At 35.3% G+C, this 18,466-nt stretch overlaps 1 protein-coding gene across 16 annotated transcripts in view; it reads right to left on the bottom strand.

The window, feature by feature from the left end:
* LRRFIP2 (LRR binding FLII interacting protein 2) overlaps positions 1-18,466 on the bottom strand; it is a 124,705-nt gene that overhangs the window by 82,282 nt on the left and 23,957 nt on the right. For all 16 annotated transcript variants that reach the window (XM_077129828.1, XM_077129835.1, XM_077129832.1 and 13 more), the window contains exon 2: positions 8,069-8,213. In XM_077129828.1, coding sequence (XP_076985943.1) covers positions 8,069-8,158 — 90 coding nt within the window. In that variant the 5' untranslated portion in view covers positions 8,159-8,213. The remainder of the gene's footprint in view (positions 1-8,068; positions 8,214-18,466) is intronic.

Genomic DNA, 18,466 nt, shown 5'->3' with positions numbered 1-18,466 from the left:
TAGGAATAGAAAAACCAATAACCAAATTTATTTGGAAGGACAGGGTGCCTCAAATAACTAAAAATATCTAGAGAAAGAAAAATGAAGTAGGAGGTCTCAGACTACTGGACTTTAAGGAATATTACGAAGCTACAGTGGTCAAAACAGCACGGTACTGGCATAAAGATAGATAAACTGACCAATGGAATCGAACAGTGTTCAGATATAGACCCTCTCATTTATGGACAAGTGATCTTTCATAAGGCAGTCAAGCCAACTCACCTGGGACACAGCAGACTCTTCAATAAATGGTGCTGTAGAAATGAAAATCCATATGCAAAAGAATGAAAGAGGATCCTTATCTCAGACCTTATACAAAGTTTAACCCAAAATGGATCAAAGGCCTAAACATTAGAACTAAGACCACAAAATTTTTAGAAGAAAATGTATGGAAATATTTTACAAAACTTGTAATATGAAGTGGTTTCCAGGATCTTACACTCAAAGCACGAGCACTTAAGAAAGAAATAGAAAAATGGAAACTCCTTAAAATTAAACACTTTTGTGCACCAAAGAACTTTGTCAAGAAAGTAAAAAGGCAGCCTACGCAACGGGAGACAATATTTGCAAACTACATATCAAATAAGGGTCTAGTATCTAGAATATATAAAGAGATTCTTCAACTCACTAACAAATGACAAACAACCCAATTAAAAAACAGACAACAGACATGAACAGACACTTCTCAGAAGAGGAAATACAAATGGCTAAAAGGCACATGAAAAGATGCACAGCTTCACTGGCTATTAGAAGAATGCAAATTAAAACCACAATGAGATATAATTTCATACCTACCAGAATGTCCACTATCAAAAAAACAGAAAACAGTAAGAGAGGATATGGAAAAGCAGCACACTTATCCATGGATGGTGGGAATGTAAAATGGTACAACCGCTGTGGAAAGCAGTTTGGCAATTCCTTAGGAAGCTAACTAAGTCTGGCAATCCCATTGCTAGGTATCTATTCAGAGGACATGAGGGCAAGGACACAAATGGACATCTGCACACCTATATTTATAGAAGCATTATTTACAATTGCCACGAGATGGAAACAGCCCAAATGTCTATCAACAGATGAGTGGTTAAACAAGCTGTACTATATACATACAATGGAATATTACACAGCTGTGAGACAGAATAAAGTCATGAAGCATGTAACAGCATGGATAGCTCTTGAAGACATTAGGCCGGATGAAATCAGTCAGAAAAGAATTATTGGCAAAGTCCCGTCGGGGGAATGGCGAGAAAGGGGGGAAATTCTCCGCTTGGAGAATTCCTGATATTCTCACAAGCAGTGGGGACAATCAAATCAATATGCTGAGCCCTCCCTCAATCTTGCAGTCTGTTCATATAACACATATCCCTGTAAAGGATACATTAAGCCTACTTAAAATCAGGCCTAAGGGTTACCCCCAGAGGACCTCTTTTGTTGCTCAGATGTGGTCTTATCTCTCTCTCAGCCAAAACGGCAAGCAAACTCACTGCCCTCCCACTGTCTACATGGGACATAACTCCCAGGGGTATAAACCTCCCTGGCAACATGGGACAGAAATTCTACAATGAGCTGGGACTCAGCATCAAGGGATTGAGAAAACCTTCTCGACTGAAAGGGGGAAGAGAGAAATGAGACAAAATCAAGTGTCAGTGGCTGAGAGATTTTAAATAGTCAAGAGGTTATCGTGGAGGTTATTCTTATGCATTTTACAGAGAACCCCTTTTAAGTTTAAGGTGCATTAGAGAGGCTAGAGGGAAGTGCCCCAAACTGTAGAGCTGTGTTTCATTAACCATGTCTCTTGAAGATGATTGTAGAACAATATAGCTTTCACAATGTGACTGTGTGATTGTGAAAACCTTGTGTCTGATGCTCTTTTTATCTACAGTATGGAAAAATGAGTAAAAAATATGGATTAAAAATTAAAAATAGGAGGAACAAATGTAAAAAAAAAAAAAGGAATTAGCCAGAAATGAAAGGACAAATACTGTATGGTCTCACTGATGTGAGCTAACATTAATGAGCAAATTTGGAGAATTTCAGTTAAAAACACAGGTTATCAGGAGACAGAAATAGGGTAGAGATTGGGTAACTAGGGCTGAAGGGATACAGATTGTGCAACAGAACTGACTGCAAAATTTCAGAAATGCATAGTACAGTACTACCTGATTGTAGCAGAATAATGTACGTACACTGAATGAAGCTGAATGTGAGAATGATAAAGGAAGAAGGGCTGAGGCACATATCAAACCAGAAGGAAAGATAGACGATAAAGAATGAGATAGAATAATTTAGGAATGCCTAGAGTATACAATGATAGTGACTAAATGTACAAATTAAAAAATGTTTTTGCATGAGGAACAACAAAGGAAAGTCAGTATTCTAGGATGTCGAAAACAGATGGTCACTCAAATTTTTAAACTTAACTTCTGTGTGAGACTAAAGCAAGAAATGTTTATGTTGTGCAAAATTTATATTTTGACTAGTGTTATTTCCTGATTTAACTTATATGGTCAGTTTAACTGAACACCAGTAAGTATAAGGAACCTTGGATAAAGCATGAGATTTTGTTGGTTTGTCCAGGTTGATGTGATGGCCCAAAAAATCCCAGATCTATTTGCAACGCCCCCTTGGGGGAATGGGGAGAAAGGAGAAAATATTCAACTTTTCATTTGGAGAATTCCAATAAAGGCAGACCCCTTTATCCTGGGGTTCACACCTATGAAACTTATCCTTGCAAAGGATAGACTAAGCCTACTTAAAATTAGGCCTATAAGTCACCCCCAGAGAGCCTCTCTTACTGCTCAGATGTGGCCTCTCTCAGCCAACATGACAAGTGAACTCATTGCCCTCCCCTCTCTATGTGGGACATAACTCCCGGGGATGTATACCTTCCTGGCAATGTGGGACAGAAATCCTGGGATGAGCTGGGACTTGACATCAAAGGATGGAGAAAACTTCCTCCACTGAAAGGGGGAAGAGAGAAATGAGACAAAATAAAGTGTCAGTGGCTGAAAGATCTCAAACAGAGTTGAGAGGCTATCCTGGAGGTTATTCTTATGCACTATACAGATATCCCCTTTTTAGTTTCTGGTGTATTAGAATGGCTAGAGGGAAGTACCTGAAACTGTAGAGCTGTGTCCCAGTAGTCATGTTTCCTGAACCTGATTGTATAATGATATAGCTTTTGCAAAGTGACCATGTGAATGTGAAAACATTGTGTCTGATGTTCTTTTTATCTATGGTATGGATAGATGACTAAAAAATATGGATAAAAAAATAAACAAATAATAGGGGGAATCAAGGTTAAAATAAATTGAGTAGAATGAAATACTACTGGTCAATGAGAGGGAGGGGTAAGGGGTATGGCAAGTATGAGTTTTGTGGGGTTTTTTGTTTTTTTTTGCTGGAGAGATCAAATGTTCAAAAAATTGATCATGGTAATGAATACACAACTGTGTGATGATATTGTGACTGACTGTAACCATATCAAGAATGTTTGTATCTTTGTTTGTTGTTCACAATAAAAATATTTAATATATATATATTTTTTTAATATTTTTATTTTATATATATATATATATATATATATGCGGTGAACTGGAGCCAAGAACATAGGTTATCAGGCTGGGGCCTACTGTAAACGGTCCTAGATTATAAGCTCTTGCAGCAGTCACATATATTAAGGAGTTGTAACTGTTATTTCTGAAATACTGAACTGTTTATTTATAACCTGGTCATTCTCAGAAACTTCAGGTATTTATGTGACACCTGGGACTCAGAGTTAGAGCTCTGAAGCTATGAAAGTCAGCAGTACCACATACAGGAACAATTTTAAAAAGTTGAAAAGGTGATCAGATTTCGAGCAGAGAAATGAATAAAGCTGATCTGGATGGGACTGAGGTAAATCAGAATACAGGGTAAAGGATGATATAGTCCATATTTTAAAACTTCCACTCCTGTGTGAGACCAAAGGGGGAGATGTTTATTTGGTGCAAAATTTATATTTTGGGTAGTACATTTCCTAATTTAACATTTATGGTCAGTTTAGTTGAATACTATAAGCACATGGAATCTTGAATAAGGTCTGAGATTTTGTTGGTTTGTCCAGGGTAATGTGATACCCTGATATACCCCATAATAATTTGGGCAATGAATAAACAAGTATTTGCAAAGTCCTTTTGGGGGAATGGGGAGAAAGGAGGAAATATTCAACTTCTCCATTTAGAGAATTTCTGATATTCTCGCAAGCAGTGGGGACAACCAAATCAATAGACCAAGCCCTTAATCTTGGAGTTCACCCCTATGAAACTTTTTCCTGCAATGGACAGGCTAAGCCTACTTAAAATTAGGCCTAAGAGTCACCCCCAGAGAACCTCTTTTGTTGCTCAAATGTGGCTTCTCTAAGCCAACTTGGCAGGTGAAGTCACTGACCTCCCCACTATGTGGAACATGACTCCCAGGGGTACAAATCCTCCTGGCAAGATGGGGCAGAACTCCCAGGATGAGTGAGGATCTGGCATCAAGAGATTAAGAAAGCTTTCTTGACCAAAAGCGGGAAGAGAGAAATGAGAAAAATAAAGTTTCAGTGGCTGAGAGATTTCAAGTAGAGTCAAGAGGTTATCCTGGAGGTTATTCTTATGCATTTTAGAGATAACCCTTTCTAGTTTATGTTGTATTGTAGTGGTTGGGGGGAAGTACCTGAAACTGCTGAGCTGTGTTCCAGTAGCCTTGATTCTTGAAGACTATTGTACGAAGATACAACTTTTACAATATGACTGTGTGATTGTAAAAACCTTGCGTCTGACGCTCCTTTTATCCAGGTTATGGCCAGATGAGTTAAAAAACATGGATAAAAAATAAATAACGGGGGGGGGGGACAAAGGCTAAAATAAATTCGGTAGATGGAAATACTAGCAGTCAATGAAAGGGAGGGGTAAGGCACATAGTATGTTTGAGTTTTTTCCTTTTTCTCTGTATTCCTTTTTCTTGAGTGATGCAAATGTTCTAAAAAATGATCATGGTGATGAGCCACTGATTATACACCACATATGCATGTATGTGTGTGAAGATTTTCCAATAAAAATATTTTTTAAAAAAATGCCATCCTGACCAAAAGAAAATATCCATTTCTGATTTTTTACAATCAGTTCTGTTGCACAATCTGTATCCCTTCAGCTCCAATGGATAGCACAATACTACCTAACTGTAATACAATTATGTTAGAACACTGAATGAAGCTGAATGTGAAAATGATAGAGGGAGGAGGGCTGGGGGCACAAACGAAATCAGAAAGAAAGATAGATAATAAAGACTGAGATAGTATAATCTAGGAATGCCTAGAGTGTACAATGATAGTGACTAAATGTACAAATTTAAAAACGTTTTTGCATGAGGAAGAACAAAGGTTGAGAGATTCCAGAGTCAAGAGGTTATCCTGGAGGTTATTCTTATGCATTAAACAGATACCTTGTTAGTCAAGATGCAATGGAGAGGCTGGAGGGAACTGTCTGAAAATCTAGAGCTGTGTTCCAGTAGCTATGTTTCTTGAAGATGACTGTATAATGATAGAGCTTTCGCAATGTGACTGTGTGATTGTGAAAACCTTGTGTCTGGCGCTCCTTTTATCTATCTTATCAATAGACGAGTAAAACATATGGAATAAAAATAAATAATGGAATAAATGTTAAAATAAATTTAGTAGATTAAAATGCTAGTGATCAATAAAAGGGAGGGGTAAAAGGTATGGTATGTATGAATTTTTTTCTGTTGTCTTTTTATTTCTTTTTCTGAATTGATGCAAATGTTCTAAGAAATGATCATGATGATGAATATGCAACTATGTGATGATATTGTGAATTACTGATTATATATACAGAACGGAATGACCATGTTATGAATGTTTGTGTTGTTATATTTTTTAAAAAATTAAAAAGTTAATAAAAAATCTATCTAAGTCAATTTATTTTACAAAAGGAGCCTATTTCACCTTTCTTCTCTATTCTCACTTTCAATTTCTATTTATTCATAAGTAACAAAATAGCCTGCTGCAAGTCTAACACAATGTTAAAAACCTACAGGCATCATCTCTTTTAACCACCACTTACAGATAAGGATTCTGTATTTCCACTTACAGATGAGGAAACCAAAATTCAGAGAAATTACTTAATAAAATTACTCGGCAACCAGTGGAGTCAAAATTCAAAGCCATATCTGTAAGTCTCCAAAGCCCATTCCTTCTGGAAGAAGATGGCAAGAGTGGAATGGACAATGGCTCTAAATGGCTGAATTTGAACCCTGGTTCTGATAAGTTTTACACATTTACCTCTTTGAGCCTTATCTGTTTCTTTACCTATAAATGAGGCTGATAATAATAGCTATTCTACCTAGCTCATAGGGTTTTGTGAGAGTCAAGATGTTAAAATGTTCTCAAAGTCATGAAAAGTTACAGAAAAACAAGTATTAATGGGGAAATTGAAAAGATGCTTAAGAAACAGTACAATACAGTGAATGGTTAAATGCACAGACTCTGAAGCCAGACTTCAAGGTTTTGAATACAAGCTCTATTTCCTAGCTGTGTGGACTTGGAGAAGTTACTTCATCTTTCTATGTAATGGAGATAATAATAAAACCAATCTCAGAACTATATAAGGATTAAAATAATTAATGCTAGTTAAATGCTAAGACTAGTGTCTGTTACATAGTAAACACTCAACAAATGCTTGACGTTAGAATCCTACCCAATTCTTTAAAAGGAGCCTCATACCCTCAAAAAAGAGTATAAATACTTAGTGACAATGCAAAAGGAGTCTACAAGGTGCTGCCATTTTCTCCCCTTACAGAAACCTGGATAAATCTCTCCAATCCTAGAAGTAAATAAACTGGATAATTTCAATTTTCACTAAAAACATGTAGCTTCCAAAATGCTTCATTAATGCAAAAGTTTAAAATTGTGGCAAATACCTTCATTTTAATATTTTGTGCTTTTATCCCACTGATTATATTTTGTAAGAGTAATTCTGTTAAAGTAAAACCAAAATTTTGCCATCAGTTCTTAGATAATAACTTTGCTTTGCTTCAAATACCTACCTACCAATTTACTTCTATTTTCAGAAGCTAACTGAATGACTTGAAAGGAAGAAAACATAACAGTGAGCTGGATCAAAAGACTGTGTAATATGTCAACAGGAAATAGTACTAGTGTTAAATGAGTTATTTACTAAGAATAACAAAGAGGAAGTGATGAAGGATTAATTCTCATCAAAAGAACATAACTTAGTAATGCTCTAAGGAATTTTTGTTCCAGATTAGTTTATGGTCAGGTCTGCAGCTGCAGATAGGAGTTAATCTGACAAGGTCAGTTTACTAAGAAATCCCAGCTGGAAGTTATCTTAAATTTCCAATATGCAACAGGAAATGCTGCCACTGATTCAGTAAGTGATATCCCTTCCTTTTTTTTTTTTTTTTTTGGCATGGGCAGGCATACCCCTATCCTTTTTATTACTTTTTCCAAGTTGCCAACAAACCGAAACAACAAAAATGCCCCACAAGTTCTGTTACTAGCTAAAATAATTAAACGTAAAATACCATTGCACTATTTCAAAAAACAACAGCTAAGACATTGAATCTGAACAGACACCAAAGAAGGACTATTTCTGTCAAAATTCTAAAGCATCTGTTGGAACTTATTAACTATTATCACGCAATGAGCATTTCTATAACATCATTTTCACATCTTTAATATTCTAAATACTATATAAATTTCAACATACACAGACAAGTACCTAGAACTCAAGTAACAGAGAAATAAAATGAAAAATTAACTTTAGATGATTTGAATAGATATTCAAGGAAAGAGATAGTAACTATATTTTATTTTAATACAGTATCTTAGAGAAGGGCAGCCGTAACATCTTGTTCAAAGTAAGCATCTGAAACTAGCCCAATGAATGAACGTCTGTATGTTTCTCCCCCCAAGCATTTTTAAAACATCCTCATTTGCACAACTCAGTGTTGAAAGTAGGTTTTTCAGACACACCTCTCTGGCAATGTGACTCAAAGCTTCATCTTCTGCAGAAAATCGGTCTTTTACAGGTGTTCTTTTTCTTCCAGGGCCAGGAGTCCCCATCTTGTTTTCTTAACGTCTTTTAATTCTGAAAAGTGAGGTCACTCTGTTTTCAGCCCTGAAATAAACAGAAACAATAACTTAGGGTGTTTCTCTCTGTGCAGTTTTAATGCTCATTTATAAATTCACTTTTTCTTTTTTTTGCACGGGCAGGCACCAGGAATTGAACCCAGGTCTCCAGCATAGGAGGCAAGAACTCTACCTGCTGCGCCACCGTGGCCCGCCCTATATATTCACTTTTAACAACGAGGAATTATATTTCTCCTTAGAGAGATTAGTCACCAAATACTCTTCCTCACTACCAAAGTACTCTAAGACATTTAGAATACTTAAATTATAGCAATTACTAAAGCTTCAAACACTTCTATCACGCATCCACAGCAACCTATGAAATGTGTTATATAATATTAGCCTCAGAAAACTGCAGTCACCAGTAATCCTATATAACAATTTAAAATTATTATAAGTATTTCTAAAATCTATTTCCATTTAATAACAAAAAAACATTTCAGAAAAGTCATTAGTCTAAGGTTTTGGGAAAGCATTTCAAGAAGTTTTAATAAAAAGCCTTAAAGTTATGAAGGTAACCTTGCTCTTTAATGTAATTTAAGAAACAAATCCAATTAAACCATTATCACATAAAACGATAAATGAAAATCTGTTATTCTGTAATTAACAATAACCACCATTGTCCACACCTACTATTGCCAGGTACTATGGAAGTGCCGAAGATAGAATGATGAACAAAACTAACATAACCTGGTGATTAGGAATATATCTATGGATCTCTTCCATTATTATTGTTATTATTAAATAGACCCATTTTTACAAAAGAGAGAGGGAAAAAAACAAGGATGATAAAGAACATCTAATCTTTGTATCATGTGGCATTTAAGATTATAGATTTCCATGAGAGAATACATGCCAAAACGCACCACTTCTCACTCTCCTATACACATTCCTGAGAAGTACACTGTCACAAAGTCATGAGTCACAAAGGAGTTCAATTAAGTTTGTCCTAACAGAATTAGCTACATTAAAACTATAAGTTACTTTAATATACTGGAATTTACTTGATTCAGGCAAAATAAAATAGAACCACATCACCAATTGAGGTTTCCCAAAAGTTTTCTCCAGTGAAAATTCAGGCAATGTGGCATATCTTATCTGACATCAATTCAGATTTCCACAGAGCTAGCCTGTTATGTTTGTCAACAGAATGAAGACTGATGATGGCTTATTACTCTGTCACAGAAAATGTATCAGGATATGATAAGTAAGAACAGGACTAATTTAAATGGAAACAAGAAATGTGTGAAAGCAGCAGTAGATATACGCCAACCACAAATCAAGAGAATTCCTGAAGAGCACAAAGGAGTTTTCTCCAACATTTTGCATCATTCCCTTACGTAATAGTAATGGTATATACAATTAGCCACCTTTGAAATAAGCAACGTGTAATACAAACTTCCTTTTCAGACTGGAACAACAATTTACCTAATGCACTGGTGCTAAGTATCATTCAATATTTGTCCTTTAGCCAGCTTTCCAAAGATATTTCATGAAAGATTCACTGAAAGATATTTCATGAAAGCAAGAGACAGAAACATAGGTATTTTCTAATTCTGCACATGTAAAAATAATTAGAAAAGAAAAAAATATACTTGGCTGGAAATACATCAAAAGTTAACAGTGGTTTTGTCAGGAGAGTGGGATTATGGAGACATTTTTTTCTTCATGATTCTCTAAAATTTCAAGAGGAGACGCATTCAAAAATAGAAACATTCAGTTACTTAGTTTCAAGGCTCAAAGAATAAACAGGCCCCAAGTGGATCACGCTCAAATTAGGCATAACATACTATAGAACTGAGACACACTATCTGAAGTCACACTATCTGGTGGCACTTTTCAATATATTTCTTTTTCTCCCTTCTCCTCTTTCCTCATACTCCATTTTCATTCTTTTTCAACTAACACTGCCTATGCCTTAGACTTGCCAAGATACTCCCAGCATACAAATTTACATAAAGAATCACCTTTTCATAATACAGCCTCAAAAACACATGGGCTATTGTAAGCTGTTGATTGTATACTCTGGATAGAATACATGTGTGAAGCTGTATCAATAAAAATATTTTTAAAAAAACCTCAAACCACATGAGTTATCAGGTTGGGGCCTATTGTAAAGGTTTCTAAATTATAAACTCTTATAATCATAATCTATTCCAGAGTTCTGTTATTCCTAAATTCTGAGATGATCAGCTATTTGTTTATAACCTGGTCGTTCTCTGGAATTTTGCATATTTGTGTGACACTCGAGCTCTGAAGCTATGAAAGTCAGCATTATTCCATACAGCAACTGTTGAAAAAGTGATCAGACATCAACTAGAGATCAGACATCAACTAGAGATATGAATGAAGCTGATCTGGACAGGACTAAGGTCAATCACAATACAAGGTAAAGGATGATATGGTCTATATTTGAAAACTTCAACTCCTGTGTGAAACCAAAGGAAGAGATGATTATTTGGTCTAAAATTTACATTTTTAGTAGAGCATTATCTAATTTAACTTGTATGATCAGTTTATTTGAACACCATAATTACCATAATTAATCCCTTGAATAGGGAGTGAGATTTTGTTCATCTTGTAAAAGCTTAGCGTGATGCTCCAGTACTTCTCAGAGTAATCTGGTTGGAGAATAAAAAAGTATTTGCAAAGAGAAAGGGGGAAATATTAAACTTCCCCATCTGGGGAATTACTGATATTCTCACAAGCAGTGGGGGGAACCAGTTCAATAGGCTAAGCCCTCAATCTTGGGGCTTGCCCCTATGAAACTTATTCCTGCAAAGGAGAAACTAAGACTACTTATAATTATGCCTAAAGTCACCCCTAGAGAACCTCTTTTGTTGCTCAGATATGGCCTCTTTCTCTAAGACAACACAGCAGATGAACTCATTACCCTCCCCCGTCTGAGGAACATGACTCCCAGGAGTAAAAATCTCCGGAGCGAGATGGGACATGACTCCTGGGGATGAGCTGGGACCCAGCATGATAGAATTGAGAAACCCTTCTTGACCAAGAGGGGGAAGAGAGAAATGAAACAAAATAAAGTTTAAGTGACTGAGAGATTTCAAACAGAGTCAAGAAGTTATCTTGGAGGCTATTCTTATATATTATATAGCCATCCCTTTTTAGTTTATGGTATATTGGAGTGGCTAGAAGGAAGTACCTGAAACTGTTGAACTGCATTCCAGTGGCCTTGACTCTTAAAGACTGTATAACCATACAGTGTTCATAATATGATTGTGAAAACCTTGTAGCTGACACATCATTTATCCAGGGTATAGACAGAGGAGTAAAAAAATAAGGACAAAAAGTAAATAAATAATGGGAGGTGGATATAAGGGATTAAAAAAAAAACTGCGTAAATTACAATACTGGTGGCCAGTGAGAGGGAGGGGTAGTAGTGTGAGATTATGGGTTTTTTCTTTTTTTCTTTTTGTTTCTTTTTCTGGAGATGCAAATGTTCTAGAAATGATCATGGTGATGAATGTACAGTTATGAGACAATGTTATGGGCCGTTGATTGTGTACTCTGGATGGACTGTATGGTGCATGAAGATATCTCAATAAAAATATTTTTTTAAAAAAAACCTGCCTCAAAAACAAACTAAACTGCTTCCACATCCAGGCTAGTAAGCCCGATGAGAAGGTTGACAGGAAAGAGGACAGAGACACATGATAAACAGGAAATGGGAAGAATTTCCTGTCCATCTACCTTGGGCATCTAGGTACAACATGACTGACTAGCAAGGGCCTAAACCTTTTTCAGTAACACATCAAGCAGCTCAACCTTACCTATTTCAAAGAACAATCTGGTGCCTTCAAAAGAATTGTTATTTGTATTCTGTAGGCAGATATGCTTACCAAATATTATAAAATTATAAAAATTTAAAATCTTCAGGTTCATTTCCCAGTGCCTGCCCATGCAATAAATAAATAAATAAATAAATAAATAAATAAATAAATAAATAAATAAATAAATAAAAGTTTTTTAGGGCCTATGCAACCTATCTTCTAATTATTCCAGAACATTCTATATTAGAGATAGGGGTAAACCTTAAAAGAAATAAAATTCCTAGGCTAGCCAAAGGAGAACTGCTTTTCAACAAAATGACAAATATAAAATGTAGACTCAAAGGAAACCTCAAATAGATTATTTCCAGTTTCTGATCCTAATGGACTTCAGTAAATTTCTATGCCATAGTTTCCTCAAGAACATTCTTCTTCAGGAGACACGTTAATCACTTTCAGCTTTTCTTTAGTGGTAAAGAACTAAATCTTTACATCGATTGGCAAGTAACAAAAATAACAACATTTAGTCCTTTGACTATGTCAAGTTGATTTTCTCCATATAGTTTTGCCATTAAGTATCCGTCTACTTGAAGGAGAGAAGGGACGAACCTTCAAGACTTTGTGGAATACAAGCCTTCAAAACATACAGATACATTATTAAGATTTTCTTTTCTCCAGTAAGTTTCTCACATAACACATGTCTGAAAAATAGGCATCTATCACCTTAAAAATGAACTTCAAATAAAATACTGTTCACTTTTGTGAAACCAGAATGTGCCTATGGTATTAGCATGTCACAATCTAAATATAGCACACTGACACAATTCTGGACCTGCATGCATCCTGACAAACGCAGTTCCCTGTATCTAAGCATTGCATTATGGAGAACTAGAAATACTGTGATGATATACCTTTTCATAACAGCTGACAGTACAGTTAATGCTACTACAAGAGAACGCCAGGTGGTCATACACAAGCAAGTTGCAGTATCTGGAAAGGCACCTGGACTAAAGACGGTGTGGCTGGAGTTGTTGTCAGATGATGAAATTTAAAGTGAGAGGATTTGAGTTCAAATAGGTATACTACCATGTATTGTATTGCCCTTCTCCCTTCCTAAGCCTAGACTTCTTCATTTATAGAGAATAATATGGTTAACATGGTTAATGTGAGTCTCAAATGAGTTAAGAGATTAAGGCACTTGCTAAACTATAAGGCACTCCATTAATGTTTAAAATGTCTTGAATTAAGTACTTTTTTACATACCTTATGAAATTGACAAAATGGCAATCCTTGCCCTTCTTTATAATTTCATACTTTTATTAAAAATAACATCAAGTTATTTCCTCCAATTACATTATATGATATCACTAGTCATGCTAGAAATTTTTGCTGAAGCATGGAACAATCTTGGAAAAAATCAAAATATCTGTAGTCATATTACTGTGTAGTACAGTAGCACACTTACATAATAAAAACAAAATCCGTAAAAAGGAAAGATTCTTAAAGTACTGTGGCTATTCAAAGCATGTTGTTGAAAATCTAAATAAATATAAAAATTAATAGTTTTGGGAGTGTGGTCTTACAGTGGGTTCTAGTACCCTTACCAAAACACAGTTGACTGAGAAGGAAACAGAAGACAGAGATCTTATACTTAAGATCTGTGCACATCATTCTATGTAAACTTTACATCAAAAGATACAAAACGATTTGTAAACAAAATATTGACCTCTAGTCAATGATGCACATACTGAAATATTCAGGGTTAAAGTACACTGTTATCTGCTACTTATTCTGAAATGCATCCCCCAAAAAAGGATGGAATAGTGAGACAGGTGATAAAATACACCAGTGTTAATTATGGGATCTAGGCACTTGCAGGTACACAGGTGTTCACAGTAGAATTCTTTCCATTTTTCTGTATGTTTGAAAATTTTTATAAGTATTGGGAAAAAATAACTGGTGGTGAAGCATAGACGAGTAGGTGAACAAAAGTCAAGAGAAGTGGGAATTGTAATGAAAAGTCTCGATTTGAAAAAATTAAAGGCAAAGGTAACCACAACACTGAAATATACCAATGAAGAATATAAAAAAGGGATAGATGGCCCAAAATCCTGGAAGATTATAGAAATTAAAAAGAAAGAAATGAAGGAAGAAAAAGAAAGAATGAATGAATGAAAAGAAATGAAGAAAAGAGAAAAAACAGTATGATTATAGCTTAAGACATCACTCCTGCAGATATCTGGATGAGACCATTACATAAAATGAATAAATCATTAACAGAACCCACAGGAAAAATAAAAGGCACTTCTATAAAGGTTAACTTAAACTCATATTTCATAAATTACAAGTTGAATGCCCTATAATTGGTCAGTGGGAACCTATATAATCACTCCTTCTACTTCTACATTCAGTAGACTAAGAATTGCCAAAAAAGTTTTTTACGTCTGGTATGTTGAATAATTAATAATATTAATCCTAACATTGACAACAACTAAAGCTAATATTGGTATCAATTGATCATCTTTCTATTTTCTCTATTCATAAGATTTCATGCCTGTGGTTTCACTTCCTTCCTTGCTAACCATGTTACTCTGTCATGAATTCTAATAGGCTGTATATATAACATGATTTTTGTAATATTACTTCATCAACCATGCAGAACCCAAATTAGGAAGATGTGCTCTTGCCAACAACCGCCTTCTCAGGACCTCTTGAGAAACAGCTTTTCCTTAGTTGTACTGACCCACTTATTATTCAAATGGCCTCTTCTTCCCATGCCTTTTAAAAGATCTCAAGGATAGAAAAACATAACATACAGAGGATGAATGAAAGGAGGGTGAAAAAGTAGTACACATTGATGAGGACAGGTCAGAGATGTAAAAAGTGTGAAATAAAGCAGGAAACGGGGCAGGGGGGCAGAAAGCAGAAGTACCAGGGTAAAGAACATAAACAAAGATACCAAAGAAAAAAGATAAAATCAAAAATGAGCAACAAATGGGAGAGCATGAACAAGAACACAACTCTTAAAAACCCTATTAAAGTGAAGGGAGTTTTAAAATTAGTAAATTTTTTATAAAATAAAATACATACCTTTCATTTTTCTCTTTTTCAACAAATATCTACTAAGAATTTGCAAGGCACCATTTATAAAACATTCATTATCCCGTAAACAGGCAAAAGAGAATAAAGGGAAAAGTGGTCAAGAAGAGGTAAGACTCCCAGGGGTATGGACCTTTCTGGAAACGTGGCACAGAAACCCCAGAATGAGCTGGGATTCAGCACCAAGTGATTGAGAAAGTCTTCTCAACCAAAAGGGGGAAGAGAGAAATGAGACAAAATAAAGTGTCAATGGCTGAGAGATTCCAAACAGAGTCGAGAGGTTATCCTGGAGGTTATTCTTAGGCATTAAACAGATATCACCTTGTTATTCAAGACATAATGGAGAGGCTGGAGGGGACTGTTTGAAAATGTAAAGCTGTGTTCCAGTAGCCATGTTTCTTGAAGACGACTGTATAATGATATAGCTTTGGCAATCTGACTGTGTGATTGTGAAAACCTTGTGTCTGATGCTTCTTTTATCTACCTTATGGACAGATGAGTAAAACACATGGATTAAAAATAAATAAATAATAGGGGGAACAAATGTTAAAATAAATTTAGTAGATTGAAATGCTAGTGATCAATGAAAGGGAGGGATAAGAGGTATGGCATGTATGAAATTTTTTCTGTTGTCTTTTTATTTATTTTTCTGAATTAATGCAAATGTTCTAAGAAATGATCATGATGAATATGCAACTATGTGATGATATTGTGAATTACTGATCATATATGTAGAATGGAATGATCATATGTTAAGAATGCTTGCGTTTGTTATATTTTTTTAATTTTTTAATTAAAAAAGAAGAGGTCAGAGAAAAGGTACTTATTCAACTTCCACATACACTTACTAGATGGTGTCTTTGAAAAACAATAATTTCTCAGTTTTCAGAAGTCCAATTTAATTATTCTTTTGTCACTTTTTTTGGTATTATAGGTACGAACCACTACTTCCACAAGGTTACAAACATTTGTGGCTATGTTTTCTTCTAAAAGTTTAAAGTTTTAGCTCTTACATATGGATCTATGATCCATTTTGAGTTCATTTTTGCATATGGTATGAGGTAGGGTTCCAACTTCATTCTTTTGCACGTGGATATCCAGTTGTGCCCGTGCCATTTATTGAAAAGACTATTCTCTCCCACACTGAATTGTCAAAAATCAACTGACGCTCAGCAAGTGAACTCACTGCCCTCCCCACTATGTAGGATTTGATTCCCACAGGTATAAATCTCCCTGGAAACGTGAGACAGAATTCCTGGGATGAGCCGTCATCCAGTATCATGGGATTAAGAAAGTCTTCTTGACCAAAAGGGGAAAGAGAGAAACGAGACAAAATAAAGTTTCAGTGGCTGAGAGATTTCAGAGTTGAGAGGTTATCCTGGAGGTTATTCTTATATATTTTGTAGATATTCCTTTTTAGTTTATGGTGTTTGGAGTGGCTAGAGGGAAGTACCTGAAACTGCTGAGCTGTATTCCATAGATTTGATTCTTGAAGATGACCGTATAACGATATATTTTTACAATGTGACTGTGTGATTGTGAAAACCTTATATCTGATGCTCTTTTTATCTAGGGTATGGACAGATGGATAGAAAATAAGGGTAAAAAATAAATAATAGTAGCAGATAAAAGATTAGAAATTGGGTAAATTGAAATACTAGTGGCCAATGAGAGGGAGGGGTAAGGGGTATGGTATGTATGAGATTTTTCTTTTCTCTCTTTATTTCTTTCTCTGGAGTGATGCAAATGTTTTAAAAATGATCATGATGATGAATACACAATTACGTGATGATATTGTGGGACACTGATTTTATACCATGTATGGTCTGTATGTGTATGAAGATTTCTCAATAAAAATATTTTTTTCAAAAATCAATTAAGGGGCAGGCAATGGTGGTGCAGTGACAGAGTTCCCACCTGCCATGCCAGAGACCTGGGTTCAATTCCCGGTGCCTGCCCGTGCAAAAAAAAAAAAAAAAATCAATTAAGGAATTGTAACCCATACCAAACTCTGTAATCTGTTCTACAACTAATTGTTGCACTGTGCTTTGAGATTTATTGCTTTTCTGTATATGTGTTATTTTTCACAAAAAAAAAAAAAAAAGAAAAGAAAAAAGTCAATAGTGATGTCCCAATGTTCTGGAGTAGTTAGAAGGAAAAATCTGAGATGATGGAATGGTAGCCATGACAAATTCTGGGATCTGTCCTGTAACTAGTTGTTGAAGAGTGCTTTGAAAACTATTGCTGTTTTCTTTCTTTGCATTGTATATATGTTATGTTATATATTAAAAAGTCTTAAAAAATTAAAATTAAAAAATTAAAAAAAAATCAATTGACCACTAATACTCAATTGGTACAGATTCTGTTAGGGTGATGGAAAAGTTTTGGCAACAGATGTGTTCTAGGTTGCTAGCTGCCAGAATGCAACACACCAGAAGTGGATCGGCTTTTAATAAACAGGGATTTATTTCTTTAGTTTTTCAGAGGAAAGGCAGCTAACTTTCCACTAAGTTTCTTTCTTAAGTGGGGAAGGCACAGGGCGATCTCTGCTGGCTTTCTCTCTAGGCCTCTGGGTTCCAACAACTTTCCCCAGGGTGATTTCTTTCTGCATCTCCAAAAGCCTGGGCTGAGCTGTAAGTACTGAGATGAGATATGCTGAGCTGCTTGGGCCATGCTACCTTGAGCTCTCTCATTTAAGCACCAGCCAATTAAATCAAACATCATTCATTGCAGAAGGCATGCCTCCTAGCTGACTGCAGATGTAATCAGCAACAAGTGAGGTTCACACGCCATTGGCTCATGTCCACAGCAACAGAACTAGGCACCTTCACCTGACCAAGTTGACACCTGAATCTAACTACCACAGGATGGAAATGATGGTAGCACAACAATGAAAATGTAATTAATTCCCACTGAATTGTATAGTTGAAAGTGGATTAAATAGTATATTTTAAGTTGTATATATTTTACAAGAATGAAAAAGAGTAACCCTGTGTTTCGTTAAACCAAAAAAATAAAATAACCATAAATGAAGGGTTTTATTTCTGGAACCTCAATTCTATTCCACCGATCTATATGCCTATATTTACGTACAATCTTTTTAGCTTTCTAGTAAGTTTTGAAACTCAGAAGAGTGAGACCTCCAATGTTGTTCTTTTTTTTTTTTTTTTTTTTCCACCAAGAAAGAATGTATTTTGTCTTTTTTTACATTTTGGTATATAAGCCATCAGTATTTGGCAAAATTATTTCTTTCTTTTTGAAAAAGAAATGTGGAGGAAAATAGAAATTTACTAGAGCTCATTGGCCCAGCACGTTAAATTTACAGAATTTTTTTTTCTTTTTTTTATTAATCAAA

The sequence above is a fragment of the Tamandua tetradactyla genome, chromosome 15 (assembly GCF_023851605.1).
Source record: "Tamandua tetradactyla isolate mTamTet1 chromosome 15, mTamTet1.pri, whole genome shotgun sequence".
NCBI lineage: Eukaryota > Metazoa > Chordata > Mammalia > Pilosa > Myrmecophagidae > Tamandua > Tamandua tetradactyla.
This window is presented reverse-complemented; position numbering and strand designations above follow the sequence as displayed.